This window comes from Poeciliopsis prolifica, unplaced genomic scaffold (assembly GCF_027474105.1).
Source record: "Poeciliopsis prolifica strain line A6 unplaced genomic scaffold, Auburn_PproV2 SCAFFOLD142, whole genome shotgun sequence".
NCBI classification, from domain to species: Eukaryota; Metazoa; Chordata; class Actinopteri; order Cyprinodontiformes; family Poeciliidae; genus Poeciliopsis; species Poeciliopsis prolifica.
The window spans coordinates 516,783-528,178 of record NW_026562517.1 but is presented as its reverse complement, the minus strand read 5'-3'; the positions used below and the strand labels follow the sequence as shown (position 1 = coordinate 528,178).

Below are 11,396 nucleotides of genomic sequence, written 5' to 3'. Positions count from 1 at the left end.
CTTGACAAAATGAAAGAACCAGGTACATTTTACACGTGCTTATTTAAAGCTTGACCTATTTCTACTTAACATGTTGAATTTATACTACTGATTGGAATGCATTTTTGGGTACTCTGGTGTATGAATGATTGCACTATTGTTTTTGCAAAAAAAGAGAGAAAAACAAAGTAATCTATACCACTTATTAGGGAATCCCAACATGGTGTGCATCTCTTATATTCATTTCTGAAAGTAGGTAAAGATAAGTGAACCCTTAAAGTTAAGTTACAAAAGAAAAAAAATTAAATAGTTCCTGTTTTATGCATAAAAGAGAAAAAAATCATAACCCTAGGCCAGAGTATTGCACATAGCAGAAAAAGGAAGCGCAATTATTTTTGTTTAAACTATCTTAACTCCGTCCGCTTTCACTTCCGCCTGGACCGGGAAGAGCAGGCGCCTCACGTCAGAATTGACGCGGCAGTGTGAGAGCGAGGCAGAAGAGAGCGAATCAGTCCAGACTGGGTTGAGGAAGAAGCGGCGACACGGAGCGACACAGGAGAACCACAAGTTTCTTTTTAACATTTCAACACGTCTAAAAGGCGGAGAGTTGCAGTTTTTGCTTCATTGTCAGTGTTGAGTTGCACCACTGCCACGGAGAACATCTTTTAAAGCTGAGGTATTTACTTTCCCCATGAAGCTTTTTGACTGTTGATAGATAGAAGCCAACAGGGGTGTGGCTATAACAGGTTAAACAATAAGCTTATGCTGTGTGTGTGTGTGCTGTGTGTGTGTGTGTGTGTGTGTGTGTGTGTGTGTTTTCTACATGTTTCTACAGGTAGTTAACGTAAAGCTGCTTTGTCCAATTCAGCAATCAGCCCAGATCTTTTCCTGCTAATTGTGGGTAAAGCATTTATTTTATGCCATGTGTGCAATAAAGAAATCACTCATGATCGAATGATATTAGAGTAGTTCTGCTACATTAGGCCGGATTTATTGTGTTGTTTATTTGTTTTGAGGTTGTTGCGGAAAGTGCCTCCACTGAATGTGATAATAGCTCAGTCAGTCATGTTGTGTGGGTGAGCGATGTGTGGCAGCCGTGCTCCGGTCAGAAGGGGGCGCTGGGTGCTAAAACTGGCATCCCTCGGAGGGGGCGAGAGAGAGAGAGCCGGGGTGAGTGAGAAAAAAAGACGACGACTGGAGCAGCGGCTCACGGAAGTGTGTGCGGTTCTCAATGTTAACTGGCTCTATTAAAAAACTGACTTCCAAGCACTCCCGTCCCCCGCGTGGTTCATGTTCGAGGCGTATGAGGGAGTTGACCCCGAAGTAAGGCTTCACTTCGGCCCTGGAGGAAATTCTCCGCTGTGTCTTCCGAGCACGGTCAGCAGACTGAGCAGGGACGGATAACAAGGTGTTGAATGTTCAGACAGTGAATCACACTACAAAAAGCATGGCAGGAGTGAAGGAGCTGGAAAACTGAAGGGTATGTCTAAAACAATGCATTGTAAGAATCAATTATTGATTATTGATTATTATTGGCTGCATTAAGACTACATCCCTGGCTCTGATTGGTTGCTTCTGGTAAAGTGGTGCATTTTGTAATGCAGATTGTAGTGCTACCAGTACAGATTATATATCTCATGTTATACTGTCTGTCTGGGGTCGGGTTGCGGGGGTAGCAGCTTCTGAAGGGAGGCCCAGACTTCCCTCCCCCCAGCCACTTGTTCCAGCTCCTCTGGGTGAATCCCAAGGCGTTCCCAGGCCAGCCAGGAGACATAGTCCCTCCAGCGTGTCCTGGGTCTTCCCCGGGGCCTCCTCCCGGTGGGACGTGCCCGAAACACCTCACCAGGGCGGCGTCCAGGAGGCATCCTGACCAGATGCCCGAGCCACCTCAACTGGTTCCTCTTGTCGATGTGGAGGAGCAGCAGCTCTACTCTGAGTCCCTCCCGGATGACCGAGCTTCTCACCCTATCTCTAAGGCACATGTGTCAAACTCAAGGCCCGGGGGCAAAATCCGGTCCGCTGTATGTTTTTATGTGGCCCTCTACAGTGTAGACTAAACACTAAGTGTGATTAAATATTATATTATCAATCATATCTATGCAGTTTTTATCTGTTTACTGCCAATTTATATCAATCAATCCCTCCAGTTTCCTGAGAATTTAGTTGATGTAGGATTATAGTCCATGATTTATACAGCGAGTAAATAAACAGACACATTTATCATTATGAAAAGATGTTCAAAAATATTAAGTAATTTTAAGTATTCATTGACATTAACAGTTTGTGAACAGGTTTTATCAACACATTCTGGCACAACCGGCCCTTTAAGAGCCTTCATGATCTTTATTTGGCCCAAAACGAAAATGAGTTTGACACACCTGCTCTAAGGAGAGCCCAGCCACCCTATGGAGGAAACCCATTTCGGCCCCTTATATCCAAAATCTCGTTCTTTCTGTCATAACCCAAAGCTCAAGACCATAGATGAGGGTTGGAACGTAGATTGACCGGTAAATCGAGAGCTTCGCTTTTTGACTCAGCTCTCTCTTCCCCACGACGGACCAGTACAGCGCCCACTTCACTGCAGAGTCTGCGCCAATCCGCCTGTCGATCTTGCTCTCCCTTTTTCCCTCATTTGTGAAAAAGATCTCAAGATACTTGAACTCCTCCACTTGGGGCAGGACAATCCCCTCGACCCGGAGAAGGCACTCTACCCTTTTCCGGCTCAAGACCATGGTCTCAGACTTGGAGGCACTGATCCCCATCCCAGCCGCTTCACACTCAGCTGTGAACCGCTCCAGCAAGAGCTCCAGATCATGTCCCGATGAAGCAAATAGGACCACATCATCCACAAAAAGCAGAGATGGAATCCTGACACCACCAAAATAGATCCCCTCAACACCCTGGCTGCGCCTAGAAATTCTGTCCATAAAAGTAACGGACAGAATCGGTGACAAAGGGCAGCACTGGCAGAGTCCAACCCTCACCGCAAATGAGCCTGACTTATTGCCGGCAATGCGGACTAGACTCTGACACCGGTCATACAGGGACCTGAAAGCCCGTATCAAAAGGCCCGGTACCCCATACTCCTTCAGAACCCCCCACAGGGCTCCCCGAGGGACATGGTCGAGCTCCTTCTCCAAGACCACAAAACACATGTCGACTAGTTGGGTGAACTCCCATGCACCCTCCAGGACCCTGCTGAGGGTGTAGAGCTGGTCCAGTGTTCCACGACCAGGACGAAAACCAAACTGCTCTTCCAGAATCCGAGGTTCAACTATCCGACATACCCTCCTCTCCAGGACCCCTGAATAGACCTTGCCAGGGAGGGTTAAGAGTGTGATCCCTCTATAATTGGAGCACACCCTCCGGTCTCTCTTTTTAAACAGGGAGACCACCACCCCAGTCTGCCAATCCAGGGGAACCGCCTCCAATGTCCATGCGATACTGCAGAGTCTGCCAATCCAGTTCTGCTGGATTGGCAGACTGGGGTGGTGCTACCCCTGTTCAAAGAGGAAGACTGGAGGGTGTTCTCTCGTTGAGGGGTCACACTCTTAAGATTCTCTGGTAAGGTCTATTCAGGGCTCCTGGAGAGGACGATATAGATGAACAGCAGGTTGGGGAAGGCACTGATAGTTATATCGTGAGATTGTTAGTCTGTCAGGCATTTTTTCTAGCATCTCATTTAAAGGATTTTAAATCATAGGGCAATAATGCCCAGATTGTTTTCACTTATTTGTTAGAGATGGCTCAGATCACATTACGTGGTACCTTATGGAAACATATTGCAGTTTATGTTTTATGTTTTTCTTCTCTAGACATCCATTTATGGCTACCTGTGAAGACTCTCATCTGAAGTTCATCCAAACACTTAACAATTCATTTTACTTTAAAGGTAGGAAATTACATACTTTTCTAATATTTAAATTGTTTGGTTTTGATACTGTTGAATAAAAAAACAGCACTTATGTTTTTCAATACCTTTGCACAGGGACCAGTTCTGCTTCATGTGAAACAGGTAGCTTATATGAGTTTATATATGAGCTTGTTTCATATTTATTTACCTGTATGTCGCAAAGATGCAGTAGAAATGGTTGTAACTTGTTTTCTATGAAATGCAGAGCTTCATTCAGATAATTTCAGGAGATGTGAGCCTCCAATATCAAGGTGGATCCAAAGCAAAGACCAAAAGTTTCTTGTTTTGAGAACTTCGGGGAAATTTGAATTCGAGGACAGGACAGTCCATGATCGAGGACAGCCTGGTAAGAGACGACGCAACTCCTCTGCTTTTGGCAGAGATCTTTGCAGAAGTGCTTTCATTGAGCCAATCTGGAGTATTTTTGATCTTGAATGGCCTACTAAAAGTCACACAGTACCTCACTGCTTTCAATACCATGTATTAAAGCAAAAATATGTTTTGCTCTCATTTTACCTTAAAGAAGGTAAAATTAAAGCAAACACCACAAGACACAAAACATACATAGAACCCAAAAAATTAATACAATATATATATATATATATATATATATATATATATATATATATATATATATATATATATATATATATATATACAGTACTGCAGTAAATCTTCCATATAAATGTGCAAAAAAGTCCTAAATTTTCCCACCAGTCAGCACAGTGAATGACTGACACAAATTTGAAAAGTCCATGGTTTGATTGTCCAGATATTAGGTGAAAATATCCAAGCGCAATTTCTTTGAAATGAAAAAGAGATGAATAATGGATTGTGTGTCTATATGGTGAGATGGAGGAGGAAATACTGCAGACTATCAGCCTCCTACCAGACCAGTACTCTTACCAGACCAGTACCAGCCAGCTGTTAGAAGCTCGCCATCATTTTGTCCTTTCAGAACTGACTTATTTATTTGTAATGTAGATTCAAGGCTATGTAGTAGTATGGAAACGCATTACTTTCACTCAGAAAAAAAATTGTTTGAGTGCTGTTATAATGTGATACATGTCTTGGAAAAAAATATTGTAATAAATATCATGTACAGTGAATCAGAGATCTTACTCAACCAAAGGTTTATCAGACTGTGGCAGTTTGTGATCCTGTGAGGGAATTATTAGTCAATTTATTTCCCAGTAGCATTCCAAAACATAACACTAGATTAGATAAGAAATACTTTATTAAGAAGCAACAGTAGAGGTGCTCCCCATCCAACATTAATGGAAGGGGAAATGCTCCACAGGGACCATACCTTCAGAGTCCTTCAGGGCCTTACTCCAGTATTAGTCTAGTATTGAAAAGTATTATAGATCGGGTATCAATGACAGTTTGTCCAAAATGGCAGATCTATTCAGCCTAATTCTGTGCTTTGTGCTCTGTATGACGTTGTGGTTGATTTATTTTACATTATATTTAGAATTCCTAACTTCACTTTCTGAACCATTTGAAAGATTTGTAACTGTTTAAATTTACATGTTTGACCAAGGTAATCCAACTATTGTTTTTGTCATTTATTTATTATTTATTTATGTCTGTTTAAAAAAAAAGAGAGAGACTTTTTAAGTAAGTTCAGCACTGTTTATGTATCAGATTTGCATCAGCTGATGTTAAACCTCAGATATCTGTAAGTGAAAAAAGTGGGACAGTGCATCCCTAGGTAGAAGCATAACTTATTTATATACTTTTTTTTTTTTGTTTGTTTTTTCTTTCAGATTGCAAATTTGAAATCCAGATATATCAGGACTCGGGCACTAACAAAAATCAGGCAGTCATGCTGTACGTCTGTGCTGATGATGAAAAAATTATGTTATCCTGCAAAAATAACAAGGAAGTGTGCCCAGAGCCCATGGTGAGGCCTTTCTTACATGTGAAATGAAACTGTGTGCGAAGGGGTGCAGCTAATCATTTCACTGTGGATGAAAAAATAATGGCAGAGTGATTCAAAATAAGACAAACACCTTCACTGTTACTCAGCAACGTAACAAAATTAACCCTAACCAGTTTTTCTACTTCTGTCTCTGCTAGGATTGTGAAGTCCGGATTGAAGCAGCAGAACACAAGGCTCTGTTCCGGTGGAAACGCATCTCCACTGGCAAATACATGTTTGAATCCACCAAGTACCCAGGTTACTTCCTGGCATTCGAGCATGTGGAGGACATGCCTTGCCTGCATAAACTAATTCTGCGTCAAGAATCCATGGATGAAGTGGATGAGTCTAGGATTCTTTGTGTAAATAAATGCAGTCCATAACTATTTCTCTTGGGAAAATGCAACATTCACTAGCCACTTTATTAAATGGATAGTGAGCTTTTTCTTTCTTCTGCTAATGTTAACATTATTCGTAGATTATTATGTTGTTGTCATTGCTATGATCATTAGTTATATCACAAACAAATCAAAAAACAACAAAGTTTATGTATGTATATTGTTTAGTATACATAGAAAAGAAGTTAGTAATTATAGTAATTATTCTGATACTGTATGACCGGTTGTTATTTATAATTGTAATTATTATGAATTAATAAATATGCTTATTATCTCATGAGTAATTTTGTAAAAATGTTGTTCTTAAGAACCAACAAAATCCATTTGTTGGTTCTTTCAGAGTAAATTTAATCAGAATACGAATACCATGTTTTAAATTACTCATTACTGATAATTACTGAGTCTATAAGTGATGTATTTATATTTAGATGAAGGGCAGGATGAAATAAATGTTCACTATTTTGTTCTTGCTTTTGTATGCTTATGTTTTCTCTTGTCCTACTGATGACTTGTTTTCTAAAATATTGTCATATTTTACTACTGATGCAACCAATTAATGAAAGGGGTAGCATCTCTAATCTAAAAAAGCTAACATACATTCCGACCTGGAGTAGATTATTTATGACTAATGCTATGTTGCATGATGACAAATCTGAATCTGAAAAATTGTCGGCATTATTATCTCAGCTGATGCATCCCTGTAAACCACAACAGCCAAACAGAAAGGCAGGTGGTCTTGGAAAAGAAATTAAAGACAACAGAAGATTAAAATAATAGCAAATAGAGCAAATGTGACAGGAGTTCATTTCTAATACATTCCAGATACAAAAAGGTTTTTAAATCTCATTACTTGAGCTTCAAATAAAGATTTCCCAAATCACAAACTAGGTTTGAAATATTCTGCTATTGGCGTAAAATAATCTAGTCCAGATTTGAAGAGTTGATGTATGTTTGTTTTTAAAGCAGGACAGATGATTTCTTCAAACTTAAAAGTTAAGTATAATTTACATAATTAATTACGTATTTATTGTAATATATGTTGAGCATAATTTACATAATTATTATTATTCACAAAATTTTACTTGGTTGCACATAATTACAAAAAGGTGACATGAAAAATAATTCAATTCAAAGCATGATTTGTTTTGGAGAGAGGAGTGTTACAGGCCCAGCCTGTCACTGGGGGGCAGTAGAGAGAGCAACGGTGAGGGGCGGGAGGAGAAGAAGAAGAACGGCGTGTCAGCTTAGAGACTCAATCTGTGCAGTTGTTCTTCACCTAGCCAAGTGGAATAAAGTTCTACAAAGCTTCCGTCTGCCTCCTCCTTGTTTTACCACCAGCAGAGCAGAACCTATGAGCTTGTTACCGGCAAACGAGCCGAATTAGACACCAGCCTGTTATGGACTTACTTAGGTGACAGGAAGTCTTTTATTTTGAAGAATACTCAACCGGATCTAGTTTTGTCTTTTGCCACTGTCTTGCCTTCTGTTGATTTCGGTTGCTAGGTTACGACCAGACGTTGCAGTTATTCAGCTATTGTTATTGTACAATAAAAATCTGGACAGAAAATGTTGTGCAAATACATCTGAGCCTCTGTTGTAATTGCAGTTTAGCCATTTCACGAATCAGAAACTACAATCGGAGGCCAACTTCAGCTTTGATCTAGAGTTACTAACGAGCTCACAGCCAGAGGAGCGGACTGACGTTTCCTTCTGTTCAGTCCCGTTCTGTTTGTTATCCTGTTCACAGTGCGCATGCGATTAAAGGTTTCAACCACAGTGCATGTTTTAGACCAAACATGAAGGGAAACTCGACCAAATCCTGTTAGCCACTGTAGTAGCCGAGCAAAAAACCGCCACTTCCTGGACATAAAATAATCACGTTTTTACGAAATTCGTATCACGTCATAACGTGATACCGCTCTATTTTTTTTCCCTACGTGACAGCAATGCGCTTCCGTATGTCAAAACCCTTTGTCAGAATTTGGTCCACATTAACGTGACGGAATAAGTCACTTTGGCACCAGAACATCCATGATGTTAATCTCCTGTTGCTCCGAAGACTCTGGAGGCCGCTGAACAACAATCATTGTTGTATACTGAACAAAAACATCAACGCCCCATGTCAAATATTGTTGCCATGTGGAGTTAACAGCTGCAAAGGAGCATTTGCTGACATTTTATTATACAAAAGTAATACTTGCTTCTCAGTGAGCATTACTCAGTGAGTTGTTTTTACTCAGCGCATGGGCGGGGCATATCCAGTGGGTATCAATGTCCACTATCGACAATAGGCTGTTTAAGAATTAAGTTCCAACTGGCTGGCATTACTGCAAATCGACCTCATCCTCGTCGCCACTTGTAACCATTTCAAGATCCAAGATCCCACAAGATCCCCACATCCGGCTCGTCCATCTGCAGCATCGGCTAAGACCAGTGACACACAGCTGATGAGACCATTGGTCAATGTCACAGGTGACATTGTGCTGCTGACTCAGCAGTTTTATTTTAACTTTCCCATGGTCCACCACTGTCTCAGACAGATCAAATCTGATTTCCTCTGTCTAAAACCAGTCCCAAAATAACTTAAAATCTTGTTGAAACCCTAATCATAAGTTAAAGCTGAATTAAAATGTCAGTATGCGCTTCAAGGTCAAATGTTTCTAAAAAAAAAATATCTAAAAGCAGCGTGATCTGTAAAAGTCACTGTTGAAATCTGACATGTTTCAAAAATGTTAAAATGGTGTTTAAAACAATAGAAACAATCAAGATGAGCTAAAGAGATTCGGTTTCCCTTAATGTGGGACCATGTGTACTGCCTGGAGCCTGCGTGCATCTTTCTCCATACGTCCACCAGGCCATGAGACCAGACCAGATCCCGCAGAGCATGTCGGGCCGCCGGACGCAGCTCTGCACAATTATGGTCTAAAAACTCATTTTCAGTACAATTAAAATCCCCACCTATGAAACATAATCTTTAGACCCACAATTACCCAACCTTTCCCCAATTAAAACAAAACAAACAAACAACAAAAAAAGCTTTTTCTCTGCATTAGTAATGGGAGCATATGTAACGGGTATTAACATATTAATTAAAAAACATGCTAAAATGATCAAACTTTGAAGAAGAAGAAAGGTTTTTGGTCTGGTCAGGCAAACACTGCACATCACCATAAACACACCATCCCCATGGTGAAGAATGAAGCATAGTGATGGCAGCATCATACTGTTGGGATGTTTCTCAGCTGTAGTACCTGGAAGGATTGTAAAGGTAAAAGGTCATGAGTGAAAGAAAGCATCCAGCTCAGGGAAAATCCTGAGTCACATGTGACTTTATTGGTGGCTCTGTGACAGGTCACAATAGCACATTTTTAAAACATGTTACAGAAACATGGAATACTCTCTACATTCACCTGTGTTCTATTTGTCCATCCATCAAATTGTGAGGGATACCAGTATCTGTCTCCAACGGCCAACAGGCAAAAGGCAGAGTCCCCCTGGAAAGGTCGCCAATCCATCACAGGATAACACAGACTCCATATGTGTGTGTATGTGTGTGCACACACACACCTATGGAACACTTAGAGAGATCAATTAACCTGTCAGTCATGTTTTTTTTTTACTGTGGAGTACCAAGAGAGAACACACACATGCACAAGGATAGCATGCAAACTATTTCTCATTTTGGCTCAATTGAAGTCTGTATTCTTGTATCACATTTATGACTGTGTAACAGCGGTAATTGTGTAGTGTCTCTTTAAGATACTGTAGTATTGCTAATGATGTCACAAGTATGCGACACTGCTTCTCTGTAGAGAACGAGGGAAAAATATGCTACAGCCGCTGGACATGTTAGCTTCCTAACTCTTAGTAACGCTACCGGTTGTTTGAACTCTGCTTCTTTTCATGTTTGGTAATATAGCTGCCGTTCAACGGGCTTCGTCAGGTTGGTGAAGAGAGTTTATTAAAGGACAACACTGTGAAATTCCCAATACCAGTGTGGTGGTGTTTGACCGTCCTGATGAGTCTGCCGCCTCCTCTCTTCCCTTAAACACAACCCAAGCATTACAACTGGAACGAGGAGTTATTTGAGCTCCTTCTTGTCAACAAGCTTTGTGTTCTTCTCTGACATCAGCTTCTTTTCCTGTCCATGTGTAACCTTTTTAATTATAATGGCTTATCATCAGTTCTGCGTTGTGTGAATACGGAACCAGGAGACAAGATGAGACAAAATGTGGTTTACAGTGTTGTATAAAGTACTGAAATCTCAGAGTCAAGAAAAAGTATAGGTACCGCTCCAAAATATGACTTTGGTAAAAGTAAAAGTCACTGATTGAAATGTTACTTGAGTTAAAGTCTTAAAGTATCTGAAATGTCTTGTACTTAAGTATGGAAATTACTGTAAAAATGGATGTACTCAAGTAATGAAATTAAAAGTACAAGTAAAAAGTAAAACAAGGCAAATGGAGCTTAGGCGAAAATTCAACCTGGGAGACTCGATCCAGCTGACATTCATCTCGCAATCGCCACGTCCTGGAGCAATTCTCCGCTTCGAGCCTATCATCATCCAGGACTGTCTTCAAAAGCCAATCCATCAGAGGGTCGACCCGCTTGTCAGTGCGCATAACCCACCTCCTCCCCTCTTCTCCACCTCCGTTCTGATGGATGTTTCCAGGATCCTTCTGCACCCAGCTCCACCACCGGTTTTCGGCCCCGGGGAAAACTGTCCGAGCTCGGCCGAGCTGATGTCCTGCCCGCGGTGATCCACGACTCAGTCTTCAGCCGGGGCCGAGCGCCAAAGATTCTGTATCATTAAATCTCTAACTGCTATTCTCTTCTCTGTGTGAGTCTCTCCAGATTGAAAGGCAGTTTGAATGACATTTTTTATATTTTGGTAAACTTGTCAAATACACTTAAAATAATGTACACAACCAAGTGCAGGCAAAATCAAACCTGCTAATAGATAAACCTGCAGGCATCATTTAGTTAAGAAAATTAGGTGCTTTACCTAAACCACAAGGTTAACTTAACCTGCTTTAGGTTAACTTAACCTGCTTTACAACTGAACCAGCTTCTTAGTAAACCCTCCAAGACAGAAAATACAACGTTTTTGTAAGCCTTACGTTTTTCCTTTCAATAAGGTCAGTGCTGAAAATGAGAAAAATAAATAGTCAGTACAGAAAAT

At 40.8% G+C, this 11,396-nt stretch overlaps 1 protein-coding gene across 3 annotated transcripts; it reads left to right on the top strand.

The window, feature by feature from the left end:
* Positions 1 to 460: 460 nt before the first annotated feature.
* On the top strand, positions 461 to 6,683 carry LOC129355709 (interleukin-18-like). Of its 3 annotated transcripts, none has more exons than XM_055025311.1 (6): positions 461 to 655; positions 3,795 to 3,871; positions 3,968 to 3,994; positions 4,098 to 4,238; positions 5,662 to 5,798; positions 5,975 to 6,683. In XM_055025311.1, the coding sequence occupies exons 2-6, from the start codon at positions 3,805 to 3,807 to the stop codon at positions 6,197 to 6,199; spliced, it is 597 nt and encodes a 198-aa protein (XP_054881286.1). In that variant the 5' UTR covers positions 461 to 655; positions 3,795 to 3,804; the 3' UTR covers positions 6,200 to 6,683. The 3 variants fall into 3 exon arrangements, with proteins under 3 accessions (XP_054881286.1, XP_054881287.1, XP_054881285.1); XM_055025312.1 differs by lacking the exon at positions 461 to 655 and adding an exon at positions 678 to 1,459; XM_055025310.1 differs by lacking the exon at positions 461 to 655 and having other exon boundaries at positions 1,476 to 3,871.
* The last annotated feature ends 4,713 nt before the right edge of the window (positions 6,684 to 11,396 follow it).